Source organism: Danio rerio, chromosome 20 (genome assembly GCF_052040795.2).
Source record: "Danio rerio strain M-AB ecotype USA chromosome 20, GRCz13ab, whole genome shotgun sequence".
Classification (NCBI taxonomy): domain Eukaryota; kingdom Metazoa; phylum Chordata; class Actinopteri; order Cypriniformes; family Danionidae; genus Danio; species Danio rerio.
Genome location: NC_141040.1, coordinates 17947501 through 17972584, shown reverse-complemented (window position 1 = coordinate 17972584; position 25084 = coordinate 17947501). Strand labels below are relative to the sequence as shown.

The window sequence follows — 25084 nt, the reverse complement described above, 5'->3', positions numbered from 1 at the left end:
ATCATTAGTCCATCATGAGCTTCCAGCTGGGACTGGTGTGTGTGTGCGGTGCATGATGGGATTTGCAGTTCTTATCAGTACCATAAGTGTAGTTCTCCAGGGATCTGCACAGGCTAGAAAGCTGGCGATAATGACAATATTGCATTACTACTTCCTTGATAAAGCTCATCTATTTAATTTGTTTTATATATTGTACAAGTTATTTTTTCATCGCATTTTTGAACTGTAAATCTATTAGCTCAATGACGAAACTAACAGCATGGTCGAAGGTTAAATGCATATAAGCCTTCTGTAGGCCTTCTGAAAATAATACTGTTATTTATTAAAATTTATTCATATTAGTTTTTCAGCTTCGAATTTAATTTGGCTCCAATTTTAAGTGAATTTAGACTGTATTTCTAATTGTAAGAACGGATCACATACATCATTTATGACTCATTTTAGAGTTTTGATTTGTATCTGATTCCACACTTTTCAGTTATACGTCCATTAGGAACCAAACGCCGCACAGAGCTGTCATGCCTTGGGATTTGTGTAAATTCTCACACACAGGATCTCGACACTCTGAAGTTAGTCAGAGGATGTAGGCTTAACCAATTCCCAATTAGTCCAGTTGGCTCCTGCTCACTCAAACTAGAAGTGCAGTTAATTTAGTTATTTCCATACAACTGGCTAAATCAGAGGCTATGCACTGATGTGCTGACTGCTCCATACAGTGTCTTGCCATTTGTTTGGATATCATGTACACAGATCAAGGTAGCACCAACCTCCACATAATATACTGGATATAAAAGATTTCAGGAGAATTCAGAATAAATCAAATCTTAACACTATTTTGTAGAAGAAAGTGTATCATGCAAGTTGCAGAATCAAACAATAAAAGCCAATTCAGAAATGCACTACATCAATTACTCAAAGATAAATCTGAGACTTATAAATGTATAAAGTATGTTGAAGCATATAAGTCTCTGATGCAAAAGCTCAGAGGCTCATACACTACAGGATTGCAATGATGTCTTTGCACCTTTCCCTAAAATACTCAACTCAGTCAAATCGAAAACCAGATCAACTAATACAAGTGAAATATTCCAGTGAAACTAAGACAATTTTACCAATCACATAGAGACATTTAGAATGATACCAAACATGAATATAGGGCAACAAGATACACCATAATAAAGACCTGGACATTTTTTTGTGATCTGCTCTGATGTAGATGGTGAAGTAAAGGTCAGGAAGGGGGGCTCAGGGTGATTTAAATAAAACTTGTTTTATTTTTAATGGTTTCCTGATCTTCTTCTCAGATCAGAAAGTTTATTGTTTTAGTGGCTGAAAACTCCTGTGGTCCCACCTCATGCAGGGTTTGATATTATGGAGCCTTAAGCCTGGTTTATACTTCTAGTGATCTGCGTGACCCACGGCGCATGCAATAAGTGTAGCTGTGCATTCATACTTCTGCACGCTGTCTCTGTTGCTCTGCAATAACACTTCCAAAACACTAGTTGGCACTGAGGTGTTTATGTTTCTCTGTGTCGAGTTTCTTCGCTGGTGTTTTGTTTTTTCTGAACGCTTCCTTAATGTACATGTGGTTCAAACTCGCTCATTTTGAGGCAGGGGGCGGCGGACGTGCAACAACTTTAACCATGAGGTAAACACAAAACAAACTTTCCATTCGGAGCTCCTTCACAGGACTCCACGCTTGTAAACAATCGCTCCATCTAGTTTGCACGACTCTCTGCCCCGCCCACACTCATCAGCGATACCAAGCCAACCAATCACAGAGCTTGCGCTATGCGTCATTGCGACGTGTAGTTACATTTTTTTTAAAGGTGTGTGCGCTTGATGCCATGGGCGTAAATCTGATTTAACAGTAAGGGGGGGACAATAAATATTAAATTTCATTTCGAGCATTTTTTTAAAGGTGACACAAATAATAGAGCCGAATTGTACTAATAAAGATATGTTCCCGCGGTTACAAAATGGTTTCTTCATTATTATTATAGCATAGAGACTATGTCATTATGATCATTTTTAAAGTTTTTCTCAGGTTCAACGACAAAGCAAATTTTTCTTCGAAACTACTTATTGCATTGTTTGTTGTGTTGTTTACAGTCAATAGACTGACTCCTGAAGCAGAATAACCCTCCCAACCCTCGGATGGGAGGGGACATTTCCCCCCCGTCCCCCCGGGATTTGCGTTCGTGCTTGCTGCAGAAGTATAAATCAGCCTTTAAAAACATTTTCCCCACACATTTCAGCCCGAAAAAGTCAAAAAACCTTCAACATTCTTTCTTTTTTGAGGAAAATAATGACTTTGATCCATAATTATGAGCAATGTCTCATCCTCATTCAGCAGAACAGACATATTTTTGCAAAAAAAAAAAAAAAAAAAGATTCAAACATGGGTAAACAAATGTTTGAGGATTTAAAAATTAAATCATTAGACCTGCACTGTAACCTTTACATGACATCTTGTACAGTTGAAGTCAGAATTATTAGCCCTCCTGAATTATTAGCCCTGATCTTTTGACCTTAAAATGTTTTTTTTAAAAATTAAAAACTGCTTTTATTCTAGCCGAAATAAAGCAAATAAGATTTTATCCAGTAGAAAAAAAATATTATAGCAAATACCGTGTCCTGAAATCCTTTGCTCTGTCATATTTGAAAAATTATTATATTATTAAAAATTATATATATATAAACCCTAAATTTAAGGCTGTTTTAGATCTAGCTACTTTAACGAAATGCTCTTCCACAAAGGAGTTTAAGTGACGTTGCCTCCCAAACATGCAGGAGTTGCTCTTAGCATGGTTTAGCATAATCTGATAGTGTTTTAGTGTGTGTTGTTGATGTTTGACATGACTAAGGCTGGAAGCAGAGGCTGGTAAACCCTGCTCTCTGCTTACTGCCACAGAAACACACTGCCTCATTTTCACATGAAAGATTTATGAGCTAATTTAACCCCAGCAAGAGATCAGATGTCAAAATGTGGTGTGTGTTTGTGTATGAGATAGGTCCGGTGTTATGCAGGTCAAAGCATCCAACAATAAAAGTGAAACACAACTGGAGATTGCAGTGTGCTGTTATTATTTCTGTCATACACTTTTACCATGATTTACCGAAGACACCCAGTAAAATGTAATTTAATGTAGCAGTAGTTTAGGTAACAAAACAAAACAATTCTTGCAGAAGCTTTCATTAATAAGGGAAGTTGATAGGTCCAAATGTGTCATTAAAGTGCCACCAAAATGAAGTCCCCTTCAAAAAAAAAAAAAGCCCAACTCTATTTAAGCATGAAAGTGCAGTATCAAAATTATTTAATAATTATTTATTTTAATGCTTTTTTAATGCTTTATACTTTGCCACGGTCCTTCAAACATTAGGTTTTACTAATTTGTTAGCAAAAGAATAATAAAATATATTATTCGTAGTATAAATTTTTTTATGTATATCAATAAGTAGAGGTTAGAATAGGTATGTTGTTTCATTTTTATAGAAATATATGTTGAATTATGATATTGTTTTACCCACATTTTCACATTTATTTACACATTAGAACATTCTGTTCATATATTAAATCCATTTTTTTTAACTGACTTCAATGAAGACACTTAATTTTTATGTCTTGTCTTATAAATATACTAACAAATGAACTGAGGTGTAAAAAGACACTGTAGAAAACTCGGATGATTGGGTTATTAAATGTTTGATGTCTTCGACTCAACAGGAAGCTGTAATTTAGCTGAACACGGGTGGTCTGATGCTGAAACTGATCAGTTTGAGCTCCAGCTTGATGAATGTCAGAGACTAAGAATTCATGCAAACCCAGAGCCGATAAGCAGTTGGTACACTTCGAAATAAATCCGCTGTCATCATTTAATCACACTTGTGTCAGATACATGATTTTTAGAACACAAATGAAGACATTTCTAATCAAATCTAGGATTTCTGTCCATTGAGTGTCTCTTCACACAAAACTCTAAATATTAATCTATAAGAATCAAGCAGTGGAAGTTTTACAGAGCAAACAATTTTTGTAAATGACACATTTTTAACATTTAACATTTTTAACATATTTAACTGTAAATAAACTGTATTTTGCAGTAGAACAATTATGCAGTATATTACTGTATTTTAAAGTTGTAATGTGAAAATGACTGTATACTTTACAGTAAAGACACTGTAATATATTGCATATAGGAAAATAAAAAGTGCTATAAATGTAAATGCTGTATTTTTGCTCGAATTGATTTACAGCAAGTTACTGTAGATTCTACAGGAAAGTGTTTACAGTGCATTAATGTTTTCTATGATTTGATTGATGCTTTTAGTCACATATGAACATCAACAATGAGAAAACATAAGCTAAAGTGTGTTTGTTTGTCATTTTCTTGCATGTCACGCATTTTGTCTGAGCAAGAACCAATCAGAGTCATTCTTACATCACAGATACTTGAGCTTCTGAAAGAACCGGTAAAGCAGGTCGCACACCAGAAGCGACGCTCGGCGGCGCGCCGCGCAGCGCCATGTATTTTAGAATTCTAATCATAGGTTTCTATCAGGATACACACACCGGCGCCGCAAGTCGACGGCTGTCGGCGGCGCCCGGCGACGGCTCAGGACGCAGTTCATTTTTCAGCCGCGCCACAGAGCGCCATCTGATTAGTTTCATGTTAAATATCATTCGAATGTGCGCGTCTGGTGTGCGATACTTTAATCTGTCATGTACGCGCCGTACAGATTAAATTACATGTCATTCTCAAGAGTCATGTGGCATGTTTGAGCTTCAGCATGAACCAATGATCCCACGTGCTACTACTGGTGTAGGTACTACATTTGAATTTAAGCTTACAATCATTTGAAAAGCACATTCTGTTTAGTATAAATGTAATTCCAATGTACCTTTGAATTTCTGTATTTATCCCATGACCTACAGTTTGTTCTCTTGCATGGCCTCATGGGATAGTAAAGTGTCCATTCCTCCAGATAATTTGCATCTGTTTTTTTTTCCCAAAAACTACACTGTAAAAAACTTAAGCTTAAATTCATTTTGGGTGTTTAACAGTGTTTAGTTTTATGAATCAATTACTTTTGTTCCGTTTTATTAAGTTTTTGGCGTAGCACAAAGTTCACTAAATATTATTTCATATTCCCATGTTAACCTTATAAAATTAAATAAAGGTGCAGTGCACCCAAAAATGAAAATATACACATTCATGTCATTTAAAAACAGGATTTTCCTTCCAAATTTTTTTTAGGGCTGCAATATTCTAAATATCTAAATATCAAAACAAATGCCAATACTAGTATAAAAGTTTATTTGTATCAATGTCTATGTTGAATGAAATAAAGAGTTTGAATTCCTACAACTAACATGCAAAAAATATTAGCCCTTTTTACAGTGATTTGCTGTAAACATGCTAATTTGATTGACTTTGCATTAAAACCTGTAAAGTGATACTAATGTAATTTATTATGAAAAATTACAGTAACGTGAAAATCTAGAATTTTCTAAAGTGTATGAATTTGTACATATACGGTTAATCACATACTATAAACTCAATTTGCTGCTAGTTCAGACTAATTTAAAATAAGCTTTAAATTAACACTATTCTTGAGTTTTTGGAGGATTGTTTGTAAAAACACTTAAGTTAATTAATCGTGTTTGTAATTCTGTTGGGACAACATGAAGGAATTGTGTGGAAGCCTATATTTTTTATAGTGTAGAAAGGAAGCATGCATTTTTAAATGTACTGATTTTCACGTCACACCACACATTTGAGCTTCTTACCATTGAGGTTTATTTAAGCATGTAATTTAGCTTTTTTAAGCTTCTGCAAAAAACATTTAACTTGTTTTCAGTTGCAAGCAATTATTCAGAAGCCTAATGCTTATTGAATTATTTTTTGATAATTTTAAGTATGAGTTTTAAGTGAATCAATTGGGTAAATGCACAGCTAGAGTTTTCAGCCAATGATGAACTTCCAGTAAAAGGCTAATGTGACATTTTCAATTGAACAAGGTTGCTTTAACAGCATCAATGTTGTAATTTAATTACAATACATTCAGTTAAATAGACTTAAGCCTTTATTAAGTTGTTAGAGCGTAAAACAGAAACTCCGTTGAATATACTGGGGTGAAATAAATTGTCATATTTTAAAGAGATGGCAGGGGAAATGGAATTTAATGCAGTCCTCCTTGTCCGGTCTGAGACCCACTTCATAGCGTATATCTATCAGACAGTGAAGATTACTGATTTTTAAAGTAATAAGACCATAAATGTGTCAATTTTGTAATGGAAAGACAGTTCACTGGAAGCCCTGGGGCTGGCTGAAAATTAAAAGTCCATGTCCATATACCCCATTGGGGAAGTCAAGCAATGATTATTGGAGCCAATCACAGTCATATCTGTAGAGCACTTGAACACAATAGCCAATCAAATGTGTTTAAATTGGTTTATTAGGCTTTTTTTATTTAACTTTTTTACAAAGTCTTGATTCTGTTTGGGGTGAACCAGAACATGCTTTCATACTTAGTGGTTCGAAAAATGCACAATTATTACTTTTTTACTTAAACATCTTTGTGTTTTTAGTAAACATGGTTCTCAACAATAGTAATGACAGAATTCCTCAAAATTTACTTGGTTCAACGTTTATAGGATGGTTAATAGTATCAAGAGGGAAAAACTATATACATAATGTCAGAGAAGTACATGAATGAAAAGAGCGTCTAATAAAATGGTTGTAAAACAGCTCAAATAGAAACAAAAATGGTTTGTCACCTAAATATTAAAAGACATCTTGATCGTTTCTACTATATTAAATCACTTCAGATCAAATTATCGTGTATTTGGCTCTAATGAAGAATTAAATCTTTGCTCTGTTAATTAAGGCATTGGGTTGTTCTAGTCGAAATAATGTCTATAAAATAGTATAACCTTTGCTGATTTGACAGGTGATTAGGAGGGAACCAGGAACTGATGATTGTTTTCTTTGCAGCTGTTAATCCTGAGAAAAAGGTTTTGATTCTGATTTTGATTCAAAGTCAGGCTTATTGAAGAATCATCATATAACAGGAAAAGGCAAGCTTCAGGATCAATGGTTGGTTCCAAAATTTGTGACAAGATAATGGAGATATTAACCCAATAATTGTAGGTCAGGAGGCATTCCCAAAGAACATGAGCTACCGATGGCTTGGCACAAACAGGTGAAGAAATAAGTTCCATTCAAAAAGTTTTAGAGGTGTATAATAAATGATATGAACTACGTACATTGCAGCTTATCAATTGGTGGGAAGGATTTTTAGATGAAACTGAAATATTTTGTCAAATTAAATCAAAGCTGTGATTCTGCGCTTCAAGTTCTCTTTCCCAAATCACAGTAATACTAATACTGGAAAAATGAATTTTTTTGACATAATTTACATTAAAATACCTTTCTACCCAGCCTGGCACAAATATCTCAATTAGTTTAAGGTTTGATAAAGACCCACCTTCCAAATATGAAATGTCTTATGATTAGTTACATATTACAGAGGTAACATTATTTTTGTTTTGCCTCTTCCCACCCACCAACCATTCAAATTCCACCAAAACCAAGTGAGTTTTAAGTCAGTTTGTGGCATCATAAACACTGGAAACAATGCTTGTAGACAAAATGAGCCATTAATTGTAGTTCCTGCAGGACAGATTTCATAAAAAAAAAAGTGGGGGGGTGTGGGGGGTGGTCGAACAGCATGTACAAATGGCACTCGCGAGAGAAATTTGAGATCTGAAAAAGTGTACAGGGCGGCCAGAGTGGATTTGCAAAAACAAAAACAGCAAAAAAGCTTACCTCTTGAGACATATTTTGCTCTCTCCAGAAATGTATATAGTGGTACATAATCGGAATGAGCCTGGGTTGTGATTACAAGTCCTAAGGGTTTCAAGTAAATCAGATTTACACAACTATTTAACAGACACAAAATGGCTTCCCAGAAAAAACAGAGCAGAGTGGCAGTCGTAAAGTACATGGTCACTTTATTTGAAGAAAATATTAAAACAGTAGCATGTACAACTTGGAATGAATGCAAACTGAAGAGTGGAGCGCAAAACTCCCACGCAGGGGAGATTTCACTGGTCAGAAGTAAATAAACAGAGGATAGAAAAGTGACGGCTCAGCCACACTCCTCCACTCATCTCAAACACAAACATCCCTCAAATCCCGGCCACCACAGAGGAAATGGCCGTCCAGAAAGAAAGAAAGACAAACAAAAACAAATGATCGACAAAAATAAAAAAACAACAAATCAGAAACGATAAAATCATGCCAAACATGTTCGACCTTTTCTTGTTTTTGTATTTTTTTTTCTCGTTTTTGAATTTTTAACTTTGTATCCCCCCCACAATACTTTAAAGCCCCATTCCACTGGAAACTTGAGTTTTACAAGCGTTCTCTCTACATGTGATTCCTCTCAAATTACAAAAACCCCACGACACAACACTTCAGTGGACTCGGCAGGCTCTGATTGGCTGGAGAATGAGCTCCGGGCTCAAGCTGCATGCATGAAGATCGGATAATTATAATAATAATAAAAAAGAGAAAGAAGGAGGTTGGCCAGCCCAAACATTATCAGGAGCAGGTGCAACTGAAGGAGTTGACCAAATGCTGTTTTTCTTCAGTTTAAAGGTGGTTACAGGTTATTTTTCTCTTGAATAACTGATTTTTGGGGACAGGGTCACTAACCATTTCATGCAGATATTAGATTTATTTTTCCATTATTTCTGTGTGGACAGAAGGATACTTTATTTTAACATTCAATTATTTTTAAAACAGAAACATTATGAATAAATAAACTTTTTTTTCCCAAGAGGTAAGTAAAACATTTGACTGATTTAATTATTTTTTCTCTTCTAAGAGGGCACGGCAGAAGGAGGAGGCTTCACTTTGCGGTCATCATCTGTACAAACTCTGCGAGAGGAGAGAGAGACGGAGAGAAAATTAGATTAGGCAGTTGCTTTTGGCCGAACGCCATGCTGTGCATCCAGCTGCTAAATTGTGCAATGGTTTATTAATTTTTTAATCAAGAAGGTGAAGGTGGAATTCGCACGGTAATTAGCTTCCCATTTCCGAATAGCTTTCATACGCAACTAATCAAGAAGCTCAGCAAAACAAAAAAAGGCTCTCTTTCGCATGAGCCTTGAACTATTGTGATGCATTCTGGGCCATTTCCGATGCAGATCAAATTAAAAGATGCTGTGGTCATTCCAACATGGAAATGAATAATTAAACATCAGAAACGAGACTATAAAGTAACGGGCCAGTTCACTAAGTGCATCATTAAGACCAATTCAAAGTCTGGAATCATCAGGAAACAAATGTCATGAAAATCTTTTGTTCTCAGTGCAGAGTTTCTGCAGGTTTTAAGGCTTAAGATGCATTTTCAGATTTTGGAGACTTTTAAAAGACAATGTAAAAATAGAACGCACAAATATTCAATGCAAATAAAGGATTATAACTAGAATAATTGGAATACTGGATTAAACAGTGTTGTTTATTAGTGTTTTGACATTTTCCAGAGCAACTATCAAGTTTTTAGAATAGAAATTGACCAAAGTTTTTTTTTTTTTTGTGAAATGGAGTGTGTTGATGGTTGATGAACAAAACAAGATATCGGTCCATAATAGGGCTGCACAATATCAATTTCAGCATTGATATTGCAATAGTCACATCGCAAAGATTTGCAACGTTATGTCTGGATTATTGTTGACCAAGTGCTACAGAATTGTAATTAATCACTGTATTTATATGGAATTAATACAATTTATGCAAAAAAAAATTCTTATATTAATATGTCTTTGTTTCTAATCCAAATATCTACATTTCAAATTGAAAACAAAATTGTCAACAACTTTTTAAACAATACAATACTTTTAACTGATCTATATATATATATATATATATATATATATATATATATATATATATATATATATATATATATATGGACTAAAAATGAGACAAATCAAACTAAGAAAAGCATTTTTTTTTTATTGTTATCAATCAATTTTAGTAGCTGAGTTTTGTTAGACTCCACAGTAAACCGCCAAATTGTGCTATTCAACTATCTTGCTTTTCCAATATCGTAAAGCTCTAGTCACTTGGCCTACATTTTTTTTAAAGAATCAAACTGTAAAACTGCCATTAAAATACATTTGTTCTTATTTCTTGGCATAAATAATTATAGTACTTTTGTTTACTTTGTTTGAAAACAAGACTTTATATTGCATCTCAAGTAAATGTATCTTGATTTAAAGTTGTGTAGATATTTGGAACACATTAATAAAATAAACATTCACTCAACAGTGCATGCAATATTTACTTTAATCAATTTAACATGTTCTGCTTTCATTGAAGACAGTTTTAGGCCTTTAATTGTGCAATGATATAACACATTTTAAGACCTGCAGTAACCATGTTATTGTATGTAAATGTAAACATTTAGCTATGCTAATTTGACTCTCTCATATGATGAGTTGATCATGCATTTGTAATAACTCACATGTGTGCATGGAGTTCTAAAAATTGACAGGGAGAAAATGTACGGATGTGTACAGTGGCCTTTGAGCACTGACACACACTGCCTTAGTTATTATCGACCAATCTGAGATCAAAAAATATCAGCGTATCAGTGAAAAATATATAACCAGCGCTGTCAAACGATTAATCAAATCCAAGATATAAGTTTGTTTTTGCATAATATGTGGGCGGAATGAACCAAAAACTTATCCAGTACGTTTTTACGCAGCGGATGCCCTTCAGCCGCAACCCATCTCTGGGAAACATCCACACACACTTATTCAAACACACACTCCTACACTACGGACAATTTAGCCAACCCAATTCACCCCTACCACATGTCTTTGGACTGTGGGGGAAACCGGAGCATCCGGAGGAAACCCACGCAAATGCAGGGAGAACATGCAAACTCCACACAGAAATGCCAACTGACCTAGCCGAGGCACGAACCAGCGACCTTCTTGCTGTGAAGCGACAGCACTACTTACTGTGCCACTGCGTCACCATATAATATATAATCCAGCATATGTTTTATGACGTCCTTCCAGCCGCAATCCATTACTGGGAAACCTGGGGAACACCCATACAATCTTGCATTCACACTCAATACACTACGGCCAATTTAGTTTATTCTATTCACCTGTACCGCATGTCTTTGAACTGTGGGGGAAACTGAAGCACCCTGAGGAAACCCATGCCTTGTATTTCAGACACGGTTAATCGTGGTTAATCATTTGACAACACTAATATTAACCCTTGTATGGTGTACATATTTATGTAACTGTTCATGGGACTGGCCTACCCGCTCCATTTTTGGCTTTTTTTTTCTTACATTTTATGTTAAAATACTCAACAGACGTTAACGTCATCCCAGTTAAAAGCAATATAAACAGCATTCATGGTTAATATTTTCAATTTACCTTTATTAAATAACATTTATCTAATAAGGTTGATAATTATGCTACTATATTTTTGCACTATCAGCCCCATTGAACACATTGCCGTTTCATGCCAGCCTGTACACCACACAAAAGGCAGAGTTTTACCGTGTAACATTTGTACGTTTCACACTTGGTGCATGTATAGCCCTACATAGGACCTACAATTTCTATACTTTAATCATGGGTCTAGTGGACTTGAACATCCTCCCTATAATGTAAATGTAAGAGGGGTGTACAGTATGTGATTATTAAACATTTATGTTCTTCATAAAAATGAGGCCAATGAGTCAGAGATTGAAAAAATAATGATTTGTAGCATTTCTATTTTAGTCTAAACCATACAAAAGTTAATGTGCAATAGCTTTAGATATAACTCCCAAATATAGTATTAGCATATAAGTAAAAATGAATGTTTGAGGAAACGCAGTGAGCAACTGACCTTCATAGTTCACTTGTCCATCTCCGTCAATGTCGGCTTCTCTGATCATCTCGTCCACCTCCTCATCTGTCAGTTTCTCGCCCAGGTTTGTCATTACGTGACGCAGCTCTGCAGCGCTGATGTAGCCATTACCATCCTGCAGAGAAACAGCAAACGTCAGCCAATGGAACAGCAAGGAAAGCATCAGTCTACTCTGAAGTTTGACTAGCAAAACAGAATAAACGCAAAGAACACATAAGCTGTTAGAGCTCAAAGCATACCTTGTCAAATACCCGAAAGGCTTCGCGGATCTCCTCCTCGCTGTCTGTGTCCTTCATTTTCCTGGCCATCATCGTCAGGAACTCTGGGAAATCTATGGTTCCGTTTCCTAGAAATGAGGAAGTGAGATTTTATTGAAATCGAAGGTTCACTTTGACGTATGAAACACATCTTTTAATATTAAATACAGCCGTAAACAGGAGCTAAAACATTTTGATCTTGTCCAATCTCGACCACTTCCAGAGGTGGAAAACGCATTTGATTAGATTTGTTTTTAGAGTGTAAACTCTCATGTGGTTAAAAGCATTTCAGAAAGTCACAAAAGACCACCTGCTCTCTGCCTGCTAACCAAACACAGGATTGTTATGGGATGTATTGTGGGAAAGTGCACCTAAAACAAGCACAGGTGGAGTTTAGGGGGAGCAGAGCCAACTGATGTTGTCATTGTATGTACACACTGCCTCATTTTATTTGCATTATTTTATTTTAATGTGTACATTTAGGCCAAACAATTATTAATTCATGTTTTTTTTTCATACATACTCTCACAAATCTCAAAGTATCATGTAGAATCTCTTCTCGTTCTGTCCCGATTCCTACTTTAGTCAGAAAAAAAATTGATACATTTGTCAACTTTTTAATACACCCACAACTAAAAGCGTGGAGGTCTCCAACTCTGATTCTTGCATATGTATGTCATTAATACTGACACAGAAATTGAGGCACTGGCTGAATTGGACAGGCAATTCTAGACTCATGCAATAATCCTGACATGTGATGTTATTGGTCCTTTACTAGTCATGTATGCAAGCTTTAATGCTGCATTCCAGACACAGCCAGAGCAGTGAAATGTCTCATATACGAAATGCCCCATATACTGTACTGTGTGTTCATGCATCACATCGTTTCAATGCCAATAGGGCTTCATAAGGTTTATATCTTTTAAAAGAGCTGACAAATTCTATGTATTATTGCACTATAAAGCCAATGTCATGTCAGAAACAGCCTTTATTGGAAGGATTCTCACACATCATTGGTAGTATTGTGAGGTAGTTCCAAGGATGAATACCTGCTATGACAATTTTCTGCCAAATCTGGGCCAGAGTTCTTTGCTACCAGGGAAACTAGTCCCACTAAAGAAAAAAATAGGCTATAAATAATTTCAAAAGTAGAAAATATGGTAGAGGTTTGTTAAAAAAAATTTGAGCTTGTGGTGTACTGGTAGGTTCCCCCCACACAAAATGAAGGACTCTGCCGGTGCAAGCAAGGTATTTATTATTGCATTGTGCCAAATACAAACATATAACAACTGAAATGTTAGCTGTCATCCTACACTCACTCAACATGGGTTTGTCCATTCAATAACCACTGCACTGAACCCTCCTGTGAAAGGGGCATCAGTGTTCATAGGAGGTGCACTTAAATATGAATGTTAATAGCAAGTGGAAATGGTTTTTCATCACAATTTAATGAACGAATTTTAAAAACATGTTAATACCAGGCGGAAACCATCACAAGATCTCACATCTGCAACTATTTATCTTAAATTTGTAAGAAATAAACAAGTTTTTGATACATTTTTAATAGTCATTTCTCGTTTTCATTATTGCAACCTTTTATATATGTGTATAATTCATTTTCCTCATAGTTACCATTTTTTTTTCATAATTACCTGTTACATATTTGATTTTCTGGCTTCCATACTGAAGTGTTTAACACACATGCACTGAAAAAAAGCTTGAAGAATATAGTTTCTTATAGGGGTGATAGATGAACTGAGGGTGATTGTCATGGGCATATTGTCAGTAAAGCCGGTTCTAGTAAACCTGAAGTTATTTCCCTCATTAAAGCTGTAAAGACTTGTACCTTTGGCTTTTTTCATCTAATCTTCATTTACTTCTAGGGATGCACCAAAATATAGATTCTGAGCTGAAACCGAAAATTCTTAATGTGCTTGGTTGAAAATCTAACCGAAAATGCTTTGTGATAGTGATTTATTATTTTATTTAAAACATTATTTTGTAAGACTTTAAATTTAACTTAATAACTTCTATTTTACTGATTTTAAAAAACACAAGCCAATAAATGAACCATATTTCATTGACAGCGAGTGAGTCGAGAAATGTCCTATCAGTGTGTCATTTGAGTGGACTTTGCTTTTCCATTGAGCATGAGCAGTTCATGGCATGCATAAATAAGTAAACGAATACTCACAGAGTAGAATATTAAACTATTTTGTACTTTTGTAACTACAAGTCCGTTCAATGCTCTTGTGCTTGTTTCCATTAAGTTTTTTTATGCGATATTCCAAAATGCACATAAAAATAGATGAATGGAAACATAGCTACTGTCTGCTGGGAAGTGCGGCACACCAAAACCTTTTTTGGCTCTTATTTCCAGCAACATTTCTGTATTTTGCGTGGTCGAAAATTCAGTCCTATATATATATATATATATATATATATATATATATATATAACCTTATACATTACCTGACAAAAGTCTGCAGTCGTCTATTAAATTTTTAGAAACAGCAAATAATAACTTGACTTCTAGTTGATCATTTGGTATCAGAAGGGACTTATATGACTCCTAGAGTTTATCAACATTCTTTGGATTCATCGTTAATGCCTCCTCCCTTATCTTACTACAGTCATGCTCAATAATGTTCATGTTTAGTGACTGGGATGGCCATTCCTGGAGCACCTTGACCTTCTTTGCTTTAAGGAACTTTGATATGGAGACTAAAGTATCCTGCTGCAGAATTTCCCCTTTCTTGTGGTTTAATGTAAATAATGCAATAATGCAATGGGCAGCACAAATATCTTGGTACCTCGGGCTGTTGATGTTGTCATCCACTCTGCAGATCTGGCACATTTTTGGGTCAATGCAGGTTCCAATATGTCTTTTGCGGTATTTGTGATGATTGGGATGCAGTTCAATAGACGACTCATCTGAAAAATCGACCTTCTGCCACTTTTCCAAATGATCAACCAGAAGTCAAGTGATTATTTGTTGCTCTTACAACTGGGATCGACAACAAGACCTTTGTCAGGCAGTGTATAGTTCATTGCTTCAAATCAAAGTATGTAAACTTGATCTCCTCCTAGCGGGTTGGCCTTGTTTATGACTTGTACTGCTTTAACACAAAGCCTTTTTAAAATCCCTATTTAAAAAGAAAATCTCCAGAGCTGCTAAAAAAGTGGGTGGCCACTAATCCAGTCTATAGCATAAAGTGTAGCCACTCTCGGGGCCCGTTGTGGTCACTCTTCAAAGAGATGAGTGTGTACAGGGAGGTGGGGATTCGCTAAGAGAGATCAAAAGCCACGTGACTCACTGTGGATTAGCAGGAGATGATAGTCCTGGAGGGACAGCATTGAATAATAAAAGCAGAGAGAGTGACTTTGATATAAGAGACACGGCTAGATCCCTACAGCTGGCACAGTCTATAGATGCAGCTGACCATAAAAGAGTTAAAACACGTTTAATGGTCTGAAATAGGTCAACTGTGCGGTAATAAAGACAAGGCTGGATTACTGATAGTTGTGTGGAGGCACCGGTCTAGGATTAGCCAGCTTGAAAGGGAAACTGAACTTTGACTTGGGTTTGAAACCTGCGCTTTAGTGGCTTTGAGCAGATGGTGATTTAATGGTCTGTGGCATAATGCAGTGGAGATCAAAACTAGAGAAAATACTACAATTGAAGTGATCCTAAAAGAGCAGTGCCTTATAACGAAAACATGAATATCCCTAGACATAGTCAGACAATAAGAGTTGTGGAAATGGCCATAGCATGAGCCTTAAACACCATTCTTTCACAAGTGGAAAGCCAGTGAAAACAGGCCATAATTTCTTTCATTATCTGACAAACTATAGTAGTCAAACGTTTTAGAACAACTTTGATGGTCCACCTTTGAAGTGAATCAAAGGTGAAGATCCACTTCAAATATTGACTACTGTATTTCGAGATAGTGAGCCATTTAAAAATCACTGAAACCAGCTTAACCAGATGGACACCAAAGAGTGAGCCTTTTAGTCACAGCAAGAGAAGAAGATTACATGTTGCAACTCATTCAAGTCCCACAAAAAAGCTGGTTGTCCATCAAAGATATATGGCAAAATATTTAGTGGATGGGAGGATTAAACTTTAATGTAATGAAATGTTTGCTTTAACATGGCAATATTCTGAAGGAATACAATATGTTTAACTCTCCCAGTTGTCAAGACCTTTGATAATGCACAAGACAAAGCTAATACTTAACACACAAGTACAAAACACAAACGAAAACTTTTAATAAGAGTGTTTTTTATTTATTTATTTATTTTTCTCCAAATTGTTACAGTTAACAGTTACAGCCTATTGATTATGGCCAAAATACAAGGTAAAAAATAGGGATGTTTCGATCAGGATTTTTGCAGCCGATACCGAATACCGGAACCATGTCATGCTGATCGGCTAATACAGAGTAATGATACCTTATCATGGTGATCGGCAGAAACTGAGTATCGATACCTTGTAATGGTGATCAGCCGATACGAGTACCGATACCTTGTCATGGCCATTGGCTAATACCGAGTAACGATACTTTGTCATGGTGATTGGCCAATCCCGAGTACCAATACCTTGTCATGGTGATCGGCCAATACTAAGTGCCGATACCTTGTCATGGTGATCGGTCGATACCGAGTACTGATACCGGGTCATGTGTAAAAATTCCCAGTAGACAGTACCGATACCTTGTCATGGTGATTGGCCGATACTGAGTGCCGATACCTTGTCATGGTGATCAGTCGATACCGAGTACGAATACCTTGTAATCGTGATCAGCCAATACCGAGTACGGATACCTTGTCAAGGTGATCGGCCGATACTGATAGTCCTGATAAATAGAACTACAACTATTAACGATTTATATTAATTATTTATTGAGATTGAAACACGTCTTAGCTTTGTGATTTTATATGGAATATTCGCAATATTATTTTTAAAGGAAACATATATAGATCCTATATTTGTTGTTTATATATATTTCAATTAATATGGAAAGCGAGTGCATGGTTTTACCAACTAATATTGGATTTTTTTTATGCAAGTATGTGTAAAACAAACTAATTTGCACACAAAAAGTATATGTGTTTTTTTATAAAGAAATTGTTATTTCACCCCATTTAAAGCGTCATTAAGGACATTTTATTTTATAACTAATGTGGTTCAAACTATGGATCTGCGACAGAGATACTATGGTTTTTAGGAAACACTCGTCACTACATCGTTCATTTCCCAAACGATCCATCAAACTATGATAGTTCAGCCACAAATTATGTCGTTGTTTGGGAAACGCACCCCAGTTCAGCAAGTACCGATCGAGTAATTAAATTTGATTATCGGCTGATACTGATCAATCGGAGGATCCCTATTAAAACATTTTACTCTTTATCTTATCTCCAAAAATATTGGGATTAGAACAAAGAAACGATAAGAACTGGAATTGGCAAGCAGAATTTGAATCACTCAATTTAAAAAAGATACCCAACCCTACCTGAGAGTGAAACTCAATAAAGATATGTACAGTGAACCACACTCTTAGCATGGCAGATAAAAAAGACCTTTGATTGCAACAGCATGTTGAGTCATATTAGCGCAGTCTTTCACAGGTACCAAGGGGGAACGCAACTCATTACTAGAAGCACCACTCAGCACCACTTCATTGTGTTGAGATCAGCCATTTCCAGGTCGCTTCCAGAAGAGAATCTCAAAATAAGCTCTTCCTAAGTTTCCCAGCAACAGGTTCAGTGTGTGGGAATGAGATGACGAACACCAAGAGTGGATTATCCAATTACTCCCCCTCCAATGCTCATATTATTTGCCATCTGACCTGGATCTTGTCACAGCTTTATCCCACAGGCCTATTGATTGACTGATTGAAGACTTGCTCAATGTGATTGGCTTCTCGATCCTCCCACAGCATCCCGGCTTGAGCATCGCTCTTTGATGAGACTCCGCTGCGAGGATCGGCGGACGTTGTTATGTCACAGCGATGAGAGGATGAGATTAAATGGTCTCACAGACAGGCTGTACTTACAGAAGTATTAGTAAATGACTGTAAGCATGCAGTCTAAAGAGCGTCATTTACATGGCATCATATGCCACTATACTGGCTTTGTAAGTAGGTACAATTGGATGAATGCTAAGAATAATACACAATAAAAATGTGCCTATGTGCCTGTTTCTATGCCTACATTCATAGTTTAGTTTTTTTTTTTTAAATGAAAAACTTGGATTTGACTTGGATGTACTTCTTTAAAAGTCCTTTAAAAGTATCAAATAATAAAATAAATTAAAATGCTGTAAATCCATTGACTAATGACCTGGGATGTGCTCTTTTTTCTGATAATTCAACAGAACGGAGTCAATTATCACATTATACTACAGTTAATCCACACCTAAAGACACTGTTCAGATTTGTATTTTATGTCCCAGCAGACAGTAGCTATGTTTCCATTCATCTATTTTTATGTCAAACACCTTATCAGCAACTGGTTTAGCACTAGTTTCTTATGCATCTCGGTTTTGTTTTGATATCTGACTGATGTAGGTTAACTGATAACATTTAGTGTAGTTATACTAAATTATAATTCAGTAAAAAAACTGCCTTTTGAGCACTGTTTCCTGGCACCTGATGCCATCAATGGTCAACCAAGTGAGACAAAAGGCAACCAGATCCAGGAACAATTTTGTTGCCTATTCTCAATAGCAAAGTAGCCAAGCAACATTACTCTGAATTATTGCCTGGCAACAACATTGCTCAAAAAGTTGTCCTGTGTATTATCAGTGTATAAATCAGCCAATCAGAATCAGACATTCAACAGCCCTGTAGTAAAAGAATTCTTAATTCGTTGGTAAATAGGTTTATAGGTTTTTAGAGTCAATCATTTACCAACCAGGGGTGTGTTTTCCAAACAATGACATTACTTGAAGCTAAACTACCATAGTATGATGCATCGTTTGGGAAAAGAACGATGTAGTGACGAGTTTTTCCCAAATTGAGTTCCTCTATCGCAGATCCATCATTTTAACCATGTTAGTTATAATGTAAAACGTTCATAATGACACTCTACATGGGGTGGAGTAACAACTTCTTTATAGAAAAAGCCTATATTTTTTTTTAAATTATAGCAAATTATTGCTTTACATGCACACACATTAAACATGCCCTCACTTTCCATATTAATTGAGTAGTAATTAGGATATTTTTTATTTCGTTTATTTACATTTTTTGAAAAGTCTGCTTATATTATGAAACATTCAAAATAATTAAATTCCGCTTTTAAATAATAGGTCACCTATACCTTTAGTCATGAGCCACGGCTGTGTTCAAAATGGCATAAATGTTTTCAAAGTGCACTATGAAGGGAACGCAAATGTCAATATGAAGATCTCTAAAACTGAACTGTGAAAATACTTTGAAAGCAAATTAAACCTTAGAGAGATAACTTTAATGTTTTTTTTAATCATTCCAAGTTTAAATGTTCTAAAAGAATAGGACGAATAGAACAGAAACTAGGTGAGGCGCAGTAGGCAGTGCTGTCGCCTCACAGCAAGAAGGTCGCTGGGTAGCTGGTTCGAACCTCGGCTCAGTTGGCGTTTCTTTGTGGAGTTTGTATGTTCTCCCTGCCTTCCCGTGGGTTTCCTCCGGGTGCTCCGGTTTCCCTCGCAGTCCAAAGACATGCGATACAGGTGAATTGGGTAGGATAAATTGTCCGTAGTGTATGAGTGTGTGTGTGAATGTTTCCAAGAGATGGGTTGCGGCTGGAAGGGCATCCGCTGCATAAAAACTTGCTGGATAAGTTGTCGGTTCATTCCGCGGTGGTGACCCCGGATTAATAAAGAGACTAAGCCGACAATAAAATGAATGAATGAATGAACAGAAACTATGCTTCTAACTACAGCTCTAGAGGTGTAGTGGCAAGTGTACAAGTTTGTGACGCAGTTTGAGAATGTTTGTAGGAACAACGGATTTGGGAAACGCCAAATCAACAAACTATGTTTGTAACTACGGAACTTGCAAACTTAGCTAACGATGTTTTATGGAAACACACCCCAGTACATTACTTGGCAATTTTTTTTTTCATTCTATCAATCAACAATTGCTCCACAGCTCTTTGATCAACAAAATTGTTAGTCTGGATTTAGTTCCAGAATCAAACACCAAAAGAAGATTGTTCACACAACTACATCACCCTCCTATTTTTGACTTGATGCTGCTTCCTAAATCACTTTTATATAGCTTCTCTGAATAAACTTTAAGTATCTTTAAATAAATAAACATATCCAGCTTAAAAACTAAACATGTCGCTGACCCAATTATAAGTAAGCTATAAATAAGACTTCCTGAACAAACTTTTAGTTTGACTCAACATTCTGGCATAACAACACTGCTTCAGCCATTAGAGTTTCTTACTACTCACTTAAAGTCATGATTTTACAAAATCATGCTGATTACTTCAGTCTCTGGACTTTGCTGCATATTAGACACCAATATTCTTTTACAAAACAGATCATTGTCTTAATATCTGAGATTAGACAAGAATATAATTATCATGATTTTCAATAGTATTATAGCACACTTCACTAGTGGTAGTTGTTCCATTTTATCCTGCTAATACTTAATTCTGATTGGTTGTGAGGTGTGCAAAAAAGTTTAATGTCAGGTTTGATCACAGTTATTAAAATAAATGCGCGTCTCTTTAACAGTGACATTTGACACAGCATGGTTTCCGCTACATTCATTCTTCCATGGCGGGGGACCACACCAAAATTCATCCCACCACGGCTACATTACAGCTTCTTATTAATTCAAAACATTCATTCATTCATTGTTGTTGTTGTTGTTTTTAATAGTGGTTATAATCGCACCAAATGATTTAAAGGGTAAGTGAGGCCCCATTTACACGAATGCGTTTAAGTTTTGCTATGGTTACGCCATCCGTCCACACTACGCTGGTGTTTTCAAGCGCCGTTTTGAAAACGCTGGAGAGGCAGAGAAAAAGATGGAGACATCTGAAAACGGAGGCGGAGCTGATTGGGGCTTTTCCTCAATATTAAGTAGTCTACACACACAGTTCAGTCTCGCATCCTCTCCCTTTAAGTTCAGACTTCGCAAGTTTGATATGGAAAACAGACCCTCGAGGACATGTCTGGTAAATCTACAAAGGGAACAGTGTACTTTATAACCTTATTCACATCATCCTGGCTACGTTGTTTCACTTTCTCAACAATAAAATGAAAACATGATTTAAGGAACTGCCTATTTTCATTTTTTATATTAACAACTTAACAGACAGCAGAAATGCTGGGTTGTCGTGCTGCATCTTCACTACATGCATATTTATAATTAAACGGAGCCTGTATAACATCACTGCCTCAAGAAACGTATCAACGTATCCTCTGCTTTGCTATATGTCAGTTTTATTAATCAATAATAGCCATTATGAAAGTATAACGCACAAGCGATCAGTCAATATACAGAATGTACGTGGTTACATTAATTATTAACTTATTTTTGTGCTCAGCCAAAACACGTTACCTGTGGACAAGTAATCTATTCAAAAGACTAAAGTCGGGGAATATGTCGTTAGATATATACAACAAGATTAATTAAATATGACGTTTAATAAATACAGTGATATTAGATCCAGCGGGAGATGCTTGATGAGCAGTCCGACCAGCACAGCTCTCATCTGGGTAGAAATGCTGCAGCGCTTGCCCAAAAGTGTCTGTGTGGTCACGTGATGTGCGTTTTCAGCGTTTTGGTGTGGACGGAGAGCAGTTCAGAAACGCTGGGTAAAATGCTAGTGTGGACGCGAATCGTTTTCATTCTAAAACGCCGTTTTAAAACTAAAACGCACTAGTGTAAACGGGGCCTGAATTATAACAGCGCAAACATTTCTGTTAACGTAGTAGGGCTGTGCGCTATTTTTTTAACACTTTAAGGTGACGTGCTGAAAGACACTGACTTACTGATAGGTGCACGATGCGTGAGGCCAGCAAACATGACGTAGCTTTCAGTTAAGATGAACACTCCATAATTAAACTTTATTTATAGATGAAGGTCTGTGATTCTGCATACAAAGACTTTAACGTTATCTCGCTGGAGTTTACTGCCATTTCACTTTACTTCAGGACGCTATTGGAGACATTCATAAATATTCCTAGCAAATCTAATAAATGTTGGAGACATACTCACTACCTAAATAGCGCTACGTAAATGCAGTGTACTTCAGCAGTGTTTATTTGAGAGCCCACCAGCGAAAGCGCTTGAGGGCGTGCAAGAAGTTTTGTGCACGAGCACAGGAAATCGGCACGCAAGCAGAGATTGGCATGCTCGTATTAACCTTACATAAATGCGATCTGATGTGTAATAATGCGCTCAACACATTTCTCCATTTGTCATTGAAATAACGCCATAGGTAGTTGGTAGATTTGTGTAAAAGACCTGCCACCACAGCTGGAAAAAATCCTAGAGGAAACACTGCACAGTCTTCATTCCTCTGTCTTGAGTACATGTGCCAAAGAGCATATGAGGATTACCCACACACATATATGCTTAAAAATTTTTGCAAAGTGGTCGTTACATGTTATACGAGCTATTAGATATGCCTGTGTCGTTTACATGGACACATGCAATCTCTCGCTCACCCGCTCTCTCTCTTTCTATGTCTGCCTCTGACTGTTGATTAAATGTGGGGACTAGGATCTAACATGCCATAACTGGTGGAATTTCGGTCAAATAATGTACTGCAAAAAGCAAAACTAGACTTTACAACGGTATAAGCAGGATAATAAACTGGATTTTAAAAGCACTTTGCTTCACATTGGGCAGTTCTTAGTTTTCATTTTCAACCTTGAGTTTAGTTATTTTTTCAGATTTTTATTAAATGTTTTAGTGCAAAACATATCAAAAATGTACATTGAGTAATAGGATAATATCCATCAATTATATAGTCAAAGTCAAAGTCAAAGTCAAAGTCAGCTTTATTGTCAATTCAGCCACATGTACAAGACATACAGAGAATCGAAATTGCGTTACTCTCAGACCCAAGGTGCTTAACATTAATATAAAATATATATACATAAAAAATAGTAGAGTTTAAGAAAAAAAAAAAAAGAAAAAAAAATTGACAGTATATAATTATATAATTTGATAATTTGAATCCTGACCCTTACATGAAAAATTTTAATTTTTAAAAAAAATTAAATTGTAATTAAATAAACAAATAAACAAACAGTGTTTCTGTAAATTGCACTCACCGTCGGCGTCCACCTCATTGATCATGTCCTGCAGCTCTGCCTCTGTAGGGTTTTGACCCAGCGACCGCATGACAGTGCCCAGCTCTTTGGTCGTGATGGTACCATCTCCATCCTTATCGAATAAGGAAAAAGCCTCCTTGAACTCTGAGAAATAAGACAAGCGTTGTTTATTTTGAGTTCCAAATGAAACCAATTAAAGAGATAGTTGATCAACCCTCACCTGCAATCTGCTCCTCTGTTAACTGATCAGCCTACAAATCAAAGAGAAAATTGAGGTTACTTAGTAGAGATAAAACATGTGTATAGCTTTAATATTTAAAATAAATGATTAAATGAAATGCAAATCTGTCCATCAAGAACAAAATACAAAAACACATCTCACTAAAACTGATAAAGTGACACTTATTGCATGAAGAAGGTGAAAATTCACCTTTCATTTTTGCTTTTATAGCGCTTTTACAAGGTAGATTATGTCAAAGCAGCTTCACATAGAAGATTATAATATATTGAAACAGTGTCAGTCCAGTTTTTAGTGTTGAAGTTCAGTTTGATTCAGTTCAGTGTGGTTAAATATTTAGAGATTAAAAGATAATACAAATAAATTCAGGCAAGATATAGCAAAAAATATTACAACCTACAAAATTTCTATTAAATTATTTTTTTGCTTCTCTTAATTTTTCCCATTTTTTTTGTATTTATTATTATTATTTTTTTTAACACATACATTCGGGTGTACTAGTTTTTGGACTGTTATTGTCAGTTACTTTGTTTAATAAGTTCCAGATTTGGCTTCAGTACTGACTAATCTAATGTATATGCACAAATAAAATATTGTATCGCTTCCTTTTAAAAGTATAAATTTAAAAGATATGCTGAGCACTGTTAATAAAGACATGACTCATTTCACACAATACTTTAGTTTTAAGAAAATGTGTTTTGTCCAAAAAACAAAAACAAATCTAAAATAAGACAAATAAATAATATATATAAAAGAGTTCTACACACTAAGCAAACTTAAGGCATGTGCTATGCCCTTTATTTAGTTTTTCCTTTATTTAGTGTTTTTTGGTCTATATTTTAATATTTTTGAATTTTGCAGAAAATTCAAGATTTTGTACTTAAATTTCTAAACGTTTAAATGTAAAAAATGTAAAAAAAAAAAATGCATTTATTTTTTGAAGCCAATGCATCTTTCACTTGCAATAGTTTTTTTTAAATACTTACATCAAAACGGTGTCTGTCATCTAACTAAAAGAATGTTGTTTTTTCACAAATAGACACTAGCAATGAAAGTTGCAAATATCAATATCACTTATCAATATCAGCCTCACATTTTCCTTCAAAGCAATGTATCAAGTATTTGCAGGAGAAAAAACAACAACTTGTGCCTGTTACGGTTTCTGCAGGTTCCATCAAGTCAAGACCCTTTTAAGACTATTATGAATGAAACTTTAGACTTATACAGGACTAAACTTGCCACAAAAAAAAAATAAATAAATAAATAAAATCTAATGTAGTTATTTTTTAGCAACATACTTTAATGTGTCAAAACAAGAAAAATCTAATCGTAAACACTATTT

At 35.7% G+C, this 25084-nt stretch overlaps 1 protein-coding gene and 1 long non-coding RNA gene across 2 annotated transcripts in view; both read right to left on the bottom strand.

The window, feature by feature from the left end:
• The window catches only part of LOC147839117 (uncharacterized), a 490241-nt gene that overhangs the window by 45566 nt on the left and 419591 nt on the right, over nucleotides 1-25084 (bottom strand). The window lies entirely within an intron of this gene.
• Nucleotides 8001-25084, bottom strand: part of calm1b (calmodulin 1b) — a 32308-nt gene continuing 15224 nt past the window's right edge. The window contains 5 exon segments of the mRNA NM_200082.1: nucleotides 8001-8948; nucleotides 11937-12072; nucleotides 12197-12303; nucleotides 23505-23648; nucleotides 23725-23755. Of these exon segments, the coding sequence (NP_956376.1) occupies nucleotides 8920-8948; nucleotides 11937-12072; nucleotides 12197-12303; nucleotides 23505-23648; nucleotides 23725-23755 (447 nt within the window). The 3' untranslated portion in view covers nucleotides 8001-8919.